The sequence below is a fragment of the Amblyomma mixtum genome, chromosome 3, assembly GCF_055824585.1.
Source record: "Amblyomma mixtum isolate Tamu chromosome 3, ASM5582458v1, whole genome shotgun sequence".
Classification (NCBI taxonomy): domain Eukaryota; kingdom Metazoa; phylum Arthropoda; class Arachnida; order Ixodida; family Ixodidae; genus Amblyomma; species Amblyomma mixtum.
The window spans coordinates 349,260,958-349,276,206 of record NC_143014.1 but is presented as its reverse complement, the minus strand read 5'-3'; the positions used below and the strand labels follow the sequence as shown (position 1 = coordinate 349,276,206).

The 15,249-nt window shown below is 48.0% G+C and overlaps 1 protein-coding gene across 1 annotated transcript in view; it reads left to right on the top strand.

Moving 5' to 3' along the window:
- Positions 1 to 15,249, top strand: part of LOC149356306 (A disintegrin and metalloproteinase with thrombospondin motifs like) — a 130,956-nt gene that overhangs the window by 101,426 nt on the left and 14,281 nt on the right. The window contains exons 10-11 of the mRNA XM_089576301.1: positions 8,860 to 8,971; positions 13,485 to 13,631. Coding sequence (XP_089432427.1) covers positions 8,860 to 8,971; positions 13,485 to 13,631 — 259 coding nt within the window. The remainder of the gene's footprint in view (positions 1 to 8,859; positions 8,972 to 13,484; positions 13,632 to 15,249) is intronic.

Sequence of the window (15,249 nt, the reverse complement as noted above, 5' to 3'; positions counted from 1 at the left end):
AACAAGAGAAACGTTTATTTTTCGTTATTCTAAACTGCACTGGGGAACAGTCGCCTCAGTGAAAATCCACAAATGAATAATCAGTTGGTCGTCTTAGTGCCATCAGAAGATAACATCCCAGACAACACTGCAATATGCTGACCACATACTGAGGATATTTTTCTAAGGATATTCTTTATAAGCCTAGGATGTCCTGAAATGATCCTCAAAATGTATTGAAAAGGTCCTCATGCCCGGCCTCAGGACATCCTCAGAAGTGCAATATCTGATGTTTTAAGTACATTGTGAGGAGGTTATAGCTGGTCATCATCATCATCAGCCTGACTACTCCCAGTTCAGGGCAAAGGCCTCTCCCATGCCTCTCCAATTAACCCGGTCCTTTGCCAGTTGCGGCAACCGTATCCCAGCAAACTTCTTAATCTCATCCGCCCACCTAACTTTCTGCCGCCCCCTGCTACGTATGCCTTCTCTTGGAATCCACTTCGTTACCCTTAAGGACCACCGGTTATCTTGCCTTCGCATTACATGCCCTGGCCAAATCCATTTCTTCCTCGTGATTTCGACTAGGAGGTCATTAACCCGCGTTTGTTTCTTCACCCACTCCACCTGCTTCCGATCTGTTAAAGTTACACCTAATTTTTCTTTCCATAGCTCACGGCCAGGGTGTCGAACCGGAACTGAACCCGAACCCGAAACCGGAACCGAACCCGAATTTTCGCCCGGAACTGGAACCGAACCGAACCCATATTTTTTTCGCCATCTTGGAACTGAACCCGAACCGGAACGATTCAAAGGAACCGTTCCGAACCGGTTCGGGACCCGGTTCAGCACCCGGTTCAGCCCCACTTTTTTTGCATGCCGGCATACGTTTTGTTTTTCGACAAAATGATATGATCTATCGGATAGACTTACCCACCCGTAGCTGTCTGCGCTGGGAAGTGCGAAAATGGTATCCAGTATATGCGACAGCTAACTTACAGAAGGTCTGGTGCCTGGGAAGAAGCCTAATTGACGCTTCTCTAATTTACTGCCGCCAATTCTAAACACTTGTACGTCAGGTTTATGTGAAATCTTTAGTTATTACTCCTCCATTTTACATATTTGCGTAAAAGAGAGAGAGAAAAGGACGGAAAGGCAGGGAGGTTAACCAGGCGGTACCCAGTTGGCTACCCTACCTTGGGGAGGGGAACAAAGGGGAAAAAAGAAAAAAGAGCAGCAATGAAATGAGTTTTCCAACTGTCCAGCGACCACTAGGTCACGGGGACAGAGTGTACGCGCTGAAAACTTAAAGATTATAGACGGGAATATTTGCGTAAATCTTTAATCAAAGTGTTAGGACTGCTCTAACTCAGTAAAGTACTATAGACACGAAACTTTTTCTTGCGTGCTTCTTTCAAACGATGCGTTAGACGTTGGTGTACATGGAGCACCGCCTGGTATTCACCAACACATAATAAATAATTTATCCTTGAATTTCTTCTTGATCCTGTTTCGGTTTCACCAACATAACAATGGCTGTGACGTGTAGTGGAAATTAGGTCGCGTGAGGTGCTATAAACGGCAATATAACTGCTGATACGTCGTTCGTTGTAATTATAGGTCTTGAAGTCAGCTGATATAAGTGCTACAGTGAGTCAAAACAACGTATCAGCGTTTGTATTAGTCTTCCCGTGCCTCACGTGACCTAATGTTGAACTCACGTCAAAGCCATCATACGGTTGATGAAACCGACACAGCATGGGAGAAAAAATTATTTTCTAAATTATTTAGTGGCAGTAGGCGAATAACACACGGTGGTCCATGTATTCTAATATCTATGGGGTCATTTGAAAGGAGACTTTGAGGTAAAGTATGCGAAGTCCTTTTGGCCTAGCATTTGAAACGGTGACGTAATCACCAATTAAAATTGCGACGGCCTTCAAACTTCTCCGTAGCGCACACCGCTAAGTGGGGGACGCATGTTGACGTCATCGAACGTATCCGTACATTTTCAACGCATAAACGCCTGGTTTGAAGGAAAAAAAAAACCAACGCAACCGAAGTCAAAGCCCGCCGAACGTTGTTTGGAAGCGTCCAACGAGGCGCGGCAGGGCGTGGTTGACGGCCGCAGTAATTTAAAATCATACCTTCCGTGACATCACACTGAACTTCCCCGCACTCTTTTGTTGCTTTGAGGAGAAATGCAAAATTTATTCGTCGATTACGTCACTATTTTAAATGGTAGTGCAAAAAACTTAGTATCCTTTACCTACAGCCTGTATAGATTTGAATCCTTGAGTATCGCGAAATTCTCAAAAGGTGGCGCAGTTGCCCTTTAACTTGCACTGACATCGCGAAGCATACGGTGAATTTTGCGTTTCGCCTTCATCGAAACGTTGCCGCCAGGGACGAGTTCGAACCAGGGTGCATCGAATAAGTAACCGAGCGCCCTAACCACTCAGCAACCGCAGTGGGTAGTGCAACATTTACTTTTGTAGGCGCTCATTGTCTTAGACAGCAAGTTCTAAATAAAACCCCTCACGATGAGCCTGTAGGGCAATAAAGAAAAAAAAATGGCTCAATGGCTGTGGAGCTCGGCTGCTGATTGCAAAAATACAAAAGCCAGCGTGCTCTGTCGCGCGTCGAAAATCCCCAGGTGTCCGTTAATCTGGAGCCCTCCACTACACCGTTTGTCATATAGCCCCAATGTCTACTCGACCCGTTAAACCTGAGATATTACTACTAGTATTACCAAAAGAAGAATATATAAATTGGTGCAGCTTCTTTTTTTTTTAGAATCCGCATATTCTTGTTTGCGCGCGACGGAAATAAGCAACGAAAGGCGGATTCTTGGCTACGGTGGAGAAGTACTAAAACAGAAAAAATTAAATACCGATTACACAAAAAGGGCAATGCGGAAATACATGTGCTCGCTGGCATGCGATAGTGATTACGCCCTAAAAGATGCTACTGCGATGCAATGTAACTACGATGAAGTGATTTCGTTATGCCGGTTCGCTGAAATTGTTCTGCTTCTACGTAACAATTTCTGCCAGTCGCCAGCGCTCGGCTCCATCCGCTGATCTCGCACTGGTGGATCTTGAATTCTCTGTCTGGCGACTTATATCTACTTTTCGCAGTCATATTTCCCGTTCTTAGTGTCTGACGCGACAGGCTTATGATTGTTAGTGTGTTTTTTCTTAGAACGCTTGGGCGATTGAATACGTTCAGCCTTCACAACAATCTGCCTCGGCTATAACGGGTACAGGTGGGTTTTGGGGGTGAGGAGATGGGGGAAAGTTTTTGAAGGTGCATTTTTACCAGTGAATGCACTGATGTGTCGTCCACCGGAGTGTGCATCAAGGATGGAGGCTGCACGCACGCAGCGCGGTTATTTTTGGGAAAGCACGCTATACTGCTAACGCAGTAAAAAGAACAACTAAAAAAATATGCATAGTCTTACCTCTGACTCCGAGTGGGATTCGTACTAATCGCGGCGCAACAGACAACTCTGTTTACAGATGCTTTAGGCTATTCGGCTATCTTGTAGACTTCTTTTTATGGTTGTTGCATGGCATATTTGGAACCTCTCTGACCCTCCTCATGCCTTACTTGACCTCGTCGAATTCAGCGATCTCGTCATAAGGCCTCACGTCACCATAACTCCCTGCGTCCGCCCGCACGTGACAATTCAAGACGGTACACACGCCATAAAACGGGAACCAGTCAGGAGGTTGAACTTGCGCTGCATATTCCTCCTACGTTAAAGGGCACTGTGTCTGAACAGTGACCGCGTGGAACGCGGCGGTCCTGCGTCCTATGAACACGAAGAGTTCGCACGGAATTCAAGAGTTTTTCATCGCAGACATAAATGTTATAATGAAATGTATGATGTCAATGGGTTTTTTAAGAGACTGCTTAAGTATGTTCTAAAAGAATACAGCATCATGACAAAAATATCATTTTATTGCTGAAATTGTTTCTCGTTGCTCGCACAGGTTGAAATGCACTGACTACGGCACAAACGCCCCTTTTGCGCGAAGGTAGTACGTCCAAACATGTCAGGTCCATGTCTGAAGGGTGAAAAAGGTTTTTTTGGCCGATTAAAACTAAGTCGAGCCCACTTATAGCGAACCTGACGGTCCCGCAGGTTCCATTAGTTATATCTGATTAATACTTGTTGGGGGGCTAGTTGGTGCATGTTTCCAGAAAATGGTTATAGCGCCGAAACAGACAACACACAGAAAGCGCCTGTCCCGTCTAGGTTTCTGTGTGTTTTCTGTTTCGGCGCTATAACCATTTTCTGGAGTTATATCTGATGTTCGTAGCAAGTGGATTCTTCTTACAACAGCCAAAAATACTAAGGCCGCTAAAAGTGGCAATTATTTCTTACAAAGCTGCGTTATGCGTGCCTACTTGTGCAAAGCAGAGCCTGCCGCGGCTCTTTCCAGGCTATCTAGGGCGGTCATTTAATCCTCGTCGAGACCTTGCTGCCAACTATCAAATTTAGGGACGGGGTATAACTAATCATGGATGAAGTGTGCATGGCAACTGGTGGCAGGTCGGCCACGTAAATGAGATTCCTGGCAGTAGGAAGAGCTCGCACTTGGTGTTCAACGTCTCCGTCAGAGCAGGCGCTTCTGCGATTTTGTGGTCCGCAGGAACGCAGTTATCCTAGGAAACATGCGGTCGGCTATGGATCAACGAAGCGTTGCCAGAAATCTGCAATCATCTGGTCACGCGTGTTTTCGAGCTTCTTCTGTCGTTACTGGGCTGATGCAGCGACGAAGTAGTGCAGCGCTTGTGGCGCAGAATGCATCCATTGCACTGTTAGCTATATGACAATGCCTGCACATTGCAGCGGCGCCAAAGATTGAGACGACTGGGCAGGCTATGCGTACCACGTGACCGGGATGGCCAGCAAGGATTTCAAAAATTATCTAATCGCTGTTTTTAGTTGGTCCGCGAGATTGGTCAGTAGCTTCGCTTTTGACGATGCCTCTGTCTCACGCGCACCGCGCTTCTTCTACTCAGGATGCTTTGCCGAGCCGGCGAACGCGTAGGCAGTAATTGCCCTCGTTGGCCATCGACGCGGGTTTGGCCGGCGGTTACTTACTATTTCAATAGAGAATTATAGCATATCGTTACTGTGTTTACATTAGCATTTACAGTGTTACCGGACGCCGGACTTTCCGGTTAGCGCTGCGCAGAGCAGGACCGCCTTTTAATTCCATTTCTGGGTTTACACGTTTTTTCCGGGGCGGTGTCGTGAAGGTTGAGAGGCGCTATTTCATCTGCGTGCTTAGCGGAAGGACGACCTCTACAACCTCGGGGTAGTTCACCACGCCATCTCGTTCGCTATAACCGAGTGATGTGGGCAGAGTTCGCTGTATCTGCGACGAATTTCCGTTGCCCTTATGCATATTTTCACGGTACCACCACACCCGCTCGAAATAAGCGAGCGTTCGTTATATCCGTGGCCATTAAAGTGGGCTCCAGTGTACATCCGCTGACTTCGCTTTAATACACTAGTATCAAGAAAGTTTAGGTAAGGCTGTAGATGTATGGGTAGAGGAAGTAATGACCGATCGCAACATTTGTCATCTGCTTTGTGGAGAGGCCGTACAGGTAAGTAAAAGCCAAGAGTGAGAAAACAGAATGAATCAGCACTCGCGAGCATGTCCAGAAAAGACAGGCAAGCACTTACTCACCTGATAAGCATAGCTGCCAGAAAGAGGCTGTTTGTAGCTTTGGAAATAAATGCCTGAAACAAGTTGGTGGGCAAATGGTGCACGCCAGATTAACCCCTCTGTATCACTCTATCAAGGGCGCAAAAAATTATGTGGACGCAAAGGTTGCCTTTGATAGCGCCCCAGGAAGAGTCCCAAACATTCTATCACGAACAAATTTCTTACTTTACTATAGTGAGAAGCCTCGATTAGCTGAGTTTTTGAAGATACTGAGCTATAGGGGCTCAGGATATATAACGTGAGTCACAAAGGCGATGTCGAATAGGTGATTCAAATAAAATATGTTTGGCAAGTTCTTTATGTTAGGGAGAGCCAGTGCTCCCACGAGGCTCTCGTCGGGTAGGGGATGCGCGGTGGAGGGATTCTCGAACATTTTCTTACCATGTAGTAAAGGAGGGGGGACTGGCAAGTAGATTTCGGTGTGACGTGCCAATACATGACAGTTTCATTTCTCAGTAGTGCGCGGGAACGTAGCGGGCGCGTGCGGCGGCAATCTTGGAGCCCCGTAAGTACACTGCGTACTTACGGGGCCGTAAATACACTGCGTACGAGACCTATTACTCGCGCTACGGGGTCTCCCAAACTGCTCAAGCAGGAGGGTCTTGTAGATGCAAAATGTATCGGCTTTTCGTCCTAGACCTTATAAGGTGGATTATAGCGTATACGCACAGCCGATTTTCATTTATTTCGAGTTCATTTTATTTTGCGGCTCTTACCGTAAATTCGCCGCCGCGGTGGCTCAGCGGTTACGGTGCTCGGCTGCTGTCCCGAAAGACGCGGGTTCGATCCCGGCCGCGGCGGCTAGAATTTCTTTGGAGGAGAAATTCTGGAGGCCCGTGTACTGTGCGATGTCAGTGCACGTTAAAGAACCCCAGGTGGTCCAAATTTCCGGAGCCCTCCACTACGGCGTCTCTCTTAGCCTTAGTCGCTTTGGGACGTTAAACCCCAGAAACCAAACCAATCTTACCGTAAATTCGTCTTTTTTCTGCAGGCAATAAATAAAATGGGTAAAGTGAGAACATCTCGCATTAAAAATTTTTTCGTGCTCAAGTAACGCAGTAAACACGACAAAAGGAAGAAAGGACATGACACGAGCGCTGACTAACAACTGGTTATTTTATTCTGGAAAAAGTATATAAAGGCGCAGGGCACAGGAAACAACCCCCCCCCCCCCAAAAAAAAAAAAAAAAACAAAGGTTAAAACTTAAAAACCATACTGCGATGCACATCACAGTTGAGTCGTGACGTCTCTTTCAACGAAATTCGAAGAGTATCTTCGATAGTAGACGGTACTCCCCTATCTCCTGGACCTCACACAATGCCAAGAAAGCCTGACTCCTTAACTACCAAGCTGATAGATGGTGTAGCAACACACTCATCTGCTTCCCCACTTAGAAAGGCAAGTCTCCTGTTTAATCACTCTGATCGAATTTTTAGGGAGATGGTGGAGGCCTTATGATCTGGAAGGAGGCAGATGATTCACTTGTCACATAGCTATGTGGCAAGTGAACCATCACCAACTCGCCCAAGCTTCTACTCTGACTATACTGATGCAGATGAGCGTGTTGCTTCACCATACATAAATTTCGTAGATAAGGAGCCAGGCTTTCGTGGCAACTGCATAAGGTCAAGGAGATAGGGGAGTGCCGTCTACTATGTAATATAGTCTTCGAATTTCATTGAAAAAGATGTCATGACTCGACTACGCTGTGCATGCGCAGTATGTTTTTTAGTTTAAATTTTTGCTCTTCTGTTTTCTGGATTGTTTGCTGTGTCCTGCGCCTTCATATGCTTTTCGGAGAATGTAATAACCAGTTTTTAGTCGGCGTCTGTGTCGTCTGCAGACTTCCGTTTGTCCTGTTTCCTGCGCTGCTTAAGCAACCGTTACCAACTAGCCCACTTTTATGTTCTCGTAAACAAATCTTTGCATTTTTATTTTGTATAGCGATGTGCAAGAAAAAAGAAAACGCATACCACTGAAACCCATCTCCGTTCTAATTTTTTTTTTGTCCTGAACCCGTTTGAACCCGTTTGAACCGGTTCGAGACGGTCCGAACCGGTTCGAACCGGAACGGAATGGCCCTCTGGAGCCGAACCCGGAACTGAACCCGAAAGGCGTGAACCCGAACCCGAACCGAACCCGAAAAAATACCGGTTCGACACCCTGCTCACGGCGTTGTCCTCAACTTAAGCTGAACCCTCTTTGTTAGCCTCCACGTTTCTGCCCCATAGGTGTGTACCGGTAAGGTACAGCTGTTGTAGGCATTTCTCTTGAGGGATATTGGTAAACTGCCATTCATGATCTGAGAGAACCTGCCATATGCGCTCCACCCCATTATTATTCCTCTAGTTATTTCCCTCAATCGGCGACAAAAACATTGTGTTGACGCGCATTGGTACACTGCATGGCCTGTAACGTATATTATCACCGGGCCATCCTATGGTAATAAAGCATTAGTTTGAAAATTTTTATGATCAGTATCAGTAAAAGCATTATTGTGATGCGGACATCGTTTAGCTTCAAGGTTTTTGACAGCAGCTTTAGAGTTTGCGATAATAATTGCAGATTATTAGTAATGCCTATCAGTTGTTCTTATGTTACATAACTAATGGCAATCATGCCGGCATTTATCTCATTTAGCCTCTTTTTATTCTTGCATTTATCTAAACAGCCTTTTTATTTATTTCTTTCTCTCTCTCACTTTCTTTGCCGATTCCCGTGCGGAGACTCATCCCTACAGCCGCAGGGCGAGTCACTCGCTCCTGAACGTGTACGTGCCCAACCGTAGGAGAATTTTTTGTGGGGAATTATTTATCGCTCGGGCTGGTTCTGCAGGTTATATAATTTAATATTCATAGTCACCACTAATCATAATTACTGCAGCGAAATGCAGCGAAATTCACTTTATTGTGTTGTTAAGAAGTAGAGCGCATTATACTATTTTTCTCGCAGTTGAATACTCTGAGAACTGTACAGAAAACGGGGTCACGACTGAGTAAACTCACTCCTTTAAGGTAGCCACCATCTCTACACTCTTCTCGGGGAGTCTGTCCCCAGTAATTGAATCCCGTTACGGTGGTTCGGAGCCACAAGTGAAAAAAAAAACATTTCTGTCGGCTGCTCTCGCAGGTATATCGCCCATCGGCGGCATGTGCATTCCAGGAAAAAATGCGCTCATTGTTGAGGATACGTTTGGGTCGTACTCCGGAAATGACGTAGCGACTCATGAATTCGGACACATGTAAGTACTGTGCTGACTCTTTCTCTCGTGCGTCTAACTCTCGCCGCCTCCGTAAAAGTTTTCCTCTGGTATAGTGCTCGGCTTATGGGCGTGGAAATTCTTGGAAAACGGGACTTTGACATCACCTTGTGTAGACAAAAATACCATGTGCCATTGCGTTTTGGCCGCACCTTCCCCTGCGCCGTAAAAATGAATCACATCACCATATGGTAAAGCCTATGCGTTGCCGGTTATTTTGCCGCGGCTGAAAAGAAAGTTCTGGCTCTTGTAGTTTCGTCGCTCTTCGCGCCTACTTGAGACCGCGACCCTCTACTTTCGACTCGTGGACTCCTCGTCAAAACTCTTCAGACCACACGGTTTCTTTTTTTCAGCCGTATAGTGGTGCATTCAAGGCACCCGTCAAGACGTAAACCTCTTCAAGGCACGAACCATTGTCCTAGCCTTTGAGAGCCTTTTGGTATTACTGCGAAAGAACTAAACTCCAGGTGTACCGACCCCGAACAAGAACCTTGTCTTGTCTTGTCCCGTGCTCCGAACAAACCCGAGCCTGCCCGAGTTACTCTCGTAAGCTCGGTTTAGTTCGGAGGGGAGCCGCGCAAGCTGTAGCTAACGAAAGGGAGCTCCAGTAAGTTCGTAGAAGTGCCGCGCAAGCTGTAGCTAATGAGAGGCAGCTCAGGTAAGTTCGGAGGAGCGCCGCGCAAGCTGTAGCTAATGAGAGGCAGCTCGGGTAAGTACGGAGGAGCGCCGCGCAAGCTGTAGCTAAAGAGAGGAAGCTCGGGTAAGTTCGTAGGAGCGCCGCGCAAGCTGTAGCTAATGAGAGGAAGCTCGGGTAAGTTCGGAGGAGCGCCGCGCAAGCTGTAGTTAATGAGAGGAAGCTCGGGTAAGTTCGGAAGAGCGTCGCGCAAGATGTAGCTAATGATAGGAAGCTCGGGTAAGTTCGGAGGAGCGCCGCGCAAGCTGTAGCTAATGAGAGGAAGCTCGGGTAAGTTCGATGGAGCGCCACGCAAGCTGTAGCTAATATGGACAGTCTACGGACTGTCTAAGGAGATTTTTGGAAGGGATTGCTGTGTGACCTGTCCGCCTGTGTCGTTCGCACAATTGTGTTCACCTGCGCTCTACTCATCTTCGAAATTACAGATTTCTCGAAACCAGGATTAGCAAATTTTCCACCGTAGAAATCACGTGTATACATGTTGTATATTGCCGCGAAGCTTTGTAGCTTGCTTTTTCATGCTCGACGCCGTCGGCGCGCGGCGTTATCGCTTTTTTATGTAGCGAGAAGCGACTAGTTTTATATCGCAAGATTTAGCCACGTCCAACCGCTTCTACTAAGTACCAGACGGTAGTAGGTGCTTTCTAAGGCTTACTAGGCACCATGTGCGGGCTGGGTCCTCTAGTGCGAAAAACCTTTGATTCAGGCTCATCCGGTCGTCCCAGTTACTGACGTGTGCGACCAATGAAATCAGTCAAGCCTTTCTGGGGGATCTTTGCCTGGGGAGCGTTCGGTTTGGTTTCGTTTATGGGGGTTTAAAGTCTCAAAGCGACTCAGGCTATGAGGGACGCCGTAGTGAAGGGATGCAGAAATTTCGACCTCCTGGGGTTCTTTAACGTGCACTGATATCGCACAGTAAGTGAGGCTGAGGTTGTGCTGAAAGCTTCTGGTGGGGTTAGCCTTGCGGATTCTGCCGGCAATGGCTCTACCGTACAGACACTTAAATGCTAAATACGGTCCACAAATCAGGCACATACCTGAGACCTGAATCATCTCCATAGCTCTAAAGAGAATCACCTATAACAGTCAGTAATGAACACAAGCTGTCACCATGTGGAGTCGAAATCTGATTCTTGGAGGAACTTTAGAAGAAGGCGTGAAGCCTTTCTAACGACTGTTTTCCACGCGGGTAGATAATGTCCTGATGGGGACAGTGAGGGACTCATGCCTTCTTGAGGGAAGCAAACAACACACACCTTTCCCCATTGTAAACTGGACAGCACATACGATGCATTCGACGACGGTGTAGGGCGCTCACACGGAAGGGACAGCCACTGAAACTCGCTGGATCGACACCACCGCAGTTGGCACAAGCAAAATCTGCTTTACAAGCTTTGAAATCGTGGGCGCGTCCGTACCGCTTGCAGTGCTGGTCTTTGATATCAACTTTGGCCACATGACCAAACCACTGGCATCTGAAAGACCGGGGAGGAGTTTCAGTGAACTCGGTGACTGCATGCTTTGAGAATGCTTGGTCAATTTTTCCTGGGCGCTCTGTGTTGGGAGCGAATGTCAGCACAACAGAGTTGGTAGGTTTCACAGCCCATTCCTTACCCTGAGAGTCCACACGACGCATCAGTTGTTTCACGTCAAGAGCACTTTGCTGCTTCAAGTAATCAAGAAGTTCGCTTTCTGAGGACCACTTTGGCACACCCTTAATACACAGGTGTTCTTCATATAGGAATGGGGCAATCGGACCGTTATTCTAACGTTAATAATATGAGAGCACTTCTGAAGGGCGTCAACCTCCTTTTCTGTTGATATATCCAAATGAAGAGTCCGCTGCGTGGCAAATCGGCTGCGAATCGGAGCTGATTCTAGCAGTGATTTAATGGCCGCGAAGAGCATGACGGGGTTCCGCTGTCTTTAATCAATTCCTTTCTCAGTGGGCGTCACTATCAACGGGATCGTGACCGTTCTTTGCTTCGAATGACTTATCAATTTGAAGCCCTCGTCATTCACGTCGGCCGTATCGGCCAACAACTTGTAACAGTCCACGATCGTCGATTCGTCTCCATTGAGCGATGATGTCTCGCTGGACTGGTGGTCATTCGTGCGGTGTGGCCACTCTACGCCCTGTGAAGCCATGGCTGCCTCTTCCACGCTGCCTCCTTCGGTTCGCGTGGTTCCTTTAGAAATGCCGGCGCCAGAGCAGCCGTACACTTCCCATGTAGGGATAGTACCACCGCCTTGAAGATTTGAAGACGCGGCCGTCTTCGACGGAAATAAATAAAATTTGTTTAAATTCGGGAAAACAATAATGCTGAGGCGACGACAGATCGAACAACGTCTTCTCCGTCTCCTTCCTCCATCTACAATACACGGACCTCTAGCATTTCGCCTCCATCGAAATGCGACTGCTGCGGCTGGGATCGAACCCGCGTCTTTCGGGCCAGCAGCCGAGCGCCATAACCACTGAGCTACCGCGGCGGCAAAATAGAGCGTTTTGAAAGTTGGTGGCACCCCGGGCTGCTGGTAAATGACCGCGGTAGGCGTCGAAGGCTGGATCATAGTTGAAGCTTTCTCTTGGCGTCAAGTGTACTCCGGTGGGAGGCGGTGCAGTGGGGCAGTCCTTGAAGACGACGGCTGCTTCAAGCTGCGAGTTCGATCCGAACGGCTTCGTTGGCTTCGCCAGGACCGGTCTCTGGCATACTCAGAACCTCCACCAGACGTCACGCAGTTGTTTTTGAAAGCACGGACAAAGGCAGAAGACTGGCATGTAATTCAAACCGTTGATTGGGCAGACTTGTGCCCTAATAAAACAACCATTTGCGACGGAAGCGAGTGCATTTTGGCGTTCGGCAAAGAACAGAGTTCCCACCGCTCTAGATTGTGCTCTAGCTGACGAAGGACTTTCGATTAAGGCTTGGAAAGCCTCTACGACAATCTCGCACTTAGCAGAAGCAGTTTCGCGCGGCTACATTCTTGTCAGGTAAAACTGGCAACCACTCGCGACACAGCAGAATGATAACACGCCTACCGGCGGCTCAGCACATGAACAAACAAATAGTACAAAACTTCGAGGCAGTATTATTGCCGGAGGTCTCATTCAGGGCAGCATAACCAAGCAGGCAGCGCGGAAGCGCCGAAATATATTTACCAAGGAACTTCTCGTTCACAGAATGTGCAGCGCACCGTCAGGTGCGCTTTGTCCCAACATATCATCCAGCGCATCAAACGCTGACGCTCCAGCGCTTTACTCATGCGTGAATATAGGAACAGAGATTTCTTCGGATTTGTCCAGCAGCCGCCAATGCACCACTGACTTCACCTAATCGTCCGTACGGGACATCGTCGGCAAGTGCTGCAGCTGCGCTTTTAAATTTGCTGTGCACCTCGTAAACCTGTTGAAGCGGCAGACACGCATTGTTCCTTCACTCATCGGTGACTAACCAATGATTTTTCGCATTGTAATGTGAGAAAACTGTAACCCCAGACCGCTTTTTTCTTGTCGACACTTCCAAGCAGAAGACCACCTGCATACTCACCCTTATTGTCGTGCTATTAAATCATGACACATTGCTCAACCTGGCGACTGGTAATGACATATCCAGAGCGCAGCCGTGTACGACAAGATTACATTTTGTTTCAAAGGTTGCTTTCCGACAAGCCCTCGTAGATGAGCACACAAACAACTTCAGTAACTCCTGTCTTTAAACGCACAAAATTGAAATGCCAGATCACGACTGAAAAACAAAACGCCCACGCTGAAATGAACTGAAGTGGTCGTTCATATTTCAGGTTGGGAGCGCCGCACGACCAGTACCCGCCGACCTACGAAGACATGTGCGGGTGGAGTCTTGGGTACATCATGAGCTACACGGACGGCGGCCAAAGAAAACACCATTTTTCACCTTGCAGCCGCTACCTGATACATAAATCCCTCAGGTAAAAAAGTGCAAAGACCGCCACCGTACAGGCGCGGACAAAAGTAAACGGAGCACGCAACTGTCTTCAAATATATTTCACGCGTCACCTAATTGAAATTTCCAGCAGTGGTGCGCGCATGCTGGTAGCGGAGGTTGGTGGGCTTCCTTGTAGACAAACAACGCTTCTTCATTACCAATGGAGAAAGCCTGATTCCACTTCGAACGCAATAGCGTGCTCCGTTTACTTATGGCCACGCCTGTACATAAGTATAAAAAAAATCATTTGAAAAATATTGGCAGTTACTGCGGAAGCAGGATGAATTCCTTCTTAGATGTCATTCAGCAGCATACATGCCAGTGAGCGTCGTTCGACCGTGCGCAAAGCATACTGCTTTGCTACCGCAAAGTACAACGCTTGTCTGTAGCGGTCTGTACAATTGCATTTTTCAAAGTAGCAGCAAACTTGTTTTCTTAGCTGCCATGATATTGCGTTGAAGGGAAAAACAACCGTGCGTCTATGTCCACGAAGCCTAACCATGAAGTCTTCTCTTGTGAAGCCGGTAATGCACAACGCACAATCAACAGTTCAAGTGCGCTCTTAAGCTTCGAGAAAATGAAGTGCAGGTGTTCAGAAATTACTGACGCTGGCAAACCATTACGGCGGGGTTAGAACAATCTAGGAGACTGCCCGCGCAAGGTCGTAGCGATGCGATTGGGACATTTTCCAGGCACATACGCGCATTTTAACACGTGCCTCCGCGTTCAGGAGCAAAAAAGTTTCCGCACGCACACTGTCAAGCAAAACCCAAGCAAGAGGGTTTACGCTCGCACAGCGCACACAAATTCAGAGCAGTACGAATGTCACAACAAACGGCTGAAAACAAATACCATGAACTAGCGTTGTTGGATATGCGCTCCCCAATAGCACAAACGGGGCTCGGAATAGCGGGCCCTCGTGGGCCCCACACGGGCAGCCCATGGGGGCCCGATGTGGGATATGTGTGGGATTTGCAACTCGGCATCGCGCGGGACCCACAGGGGCAGCACAGTGGGCTTGCTACATAGGACCAGCAGCGGACCCCTATGGTCTGCATGCATAAAAACGATACAGGGGGCTTTCCTCGGTCCTTTGTGGGACCCATAGGGGCAGTAATGGGCTTCTTAGAGGGGACCTCCAGGGGGGCTTAGGCGGAAGTGCAGCGGGGACCCGCACGGGCTTGCCCAAGTCCGGCCCACATGGGCTAGCCCAAGTCCGGCCCACATGGGCTAGCCCAAGTCCGGCCAACATGGCCTAGCCCAAGTCCGGCCCACGTGGGCTAGCCCAAGTTCGGCCCACGGGCAAACACAAATAGACCAATAAAGAGACAGGACATACACCAGCGCTGAATTCAGCGCTGGTGTGTGTGTCCTCTCTCTTTCTTGGACTTGGTGTGTTCGCGCTGTTGAACCATCATTATGAATATACACTAATTAGCCCAATCTGGACCTCATCCGCAGGCAAAACAGTCCACTTTTGCTTCTAGACCGGTTTTCCTTGGGTGATGGCTCCTCCTCCCAATTTCTTCTCCTTGTTAGAGACACCTCGGTGCGCGCTATCTTTTTCCCATTGAACATGAAACGCGAGCTGTGATGCATTC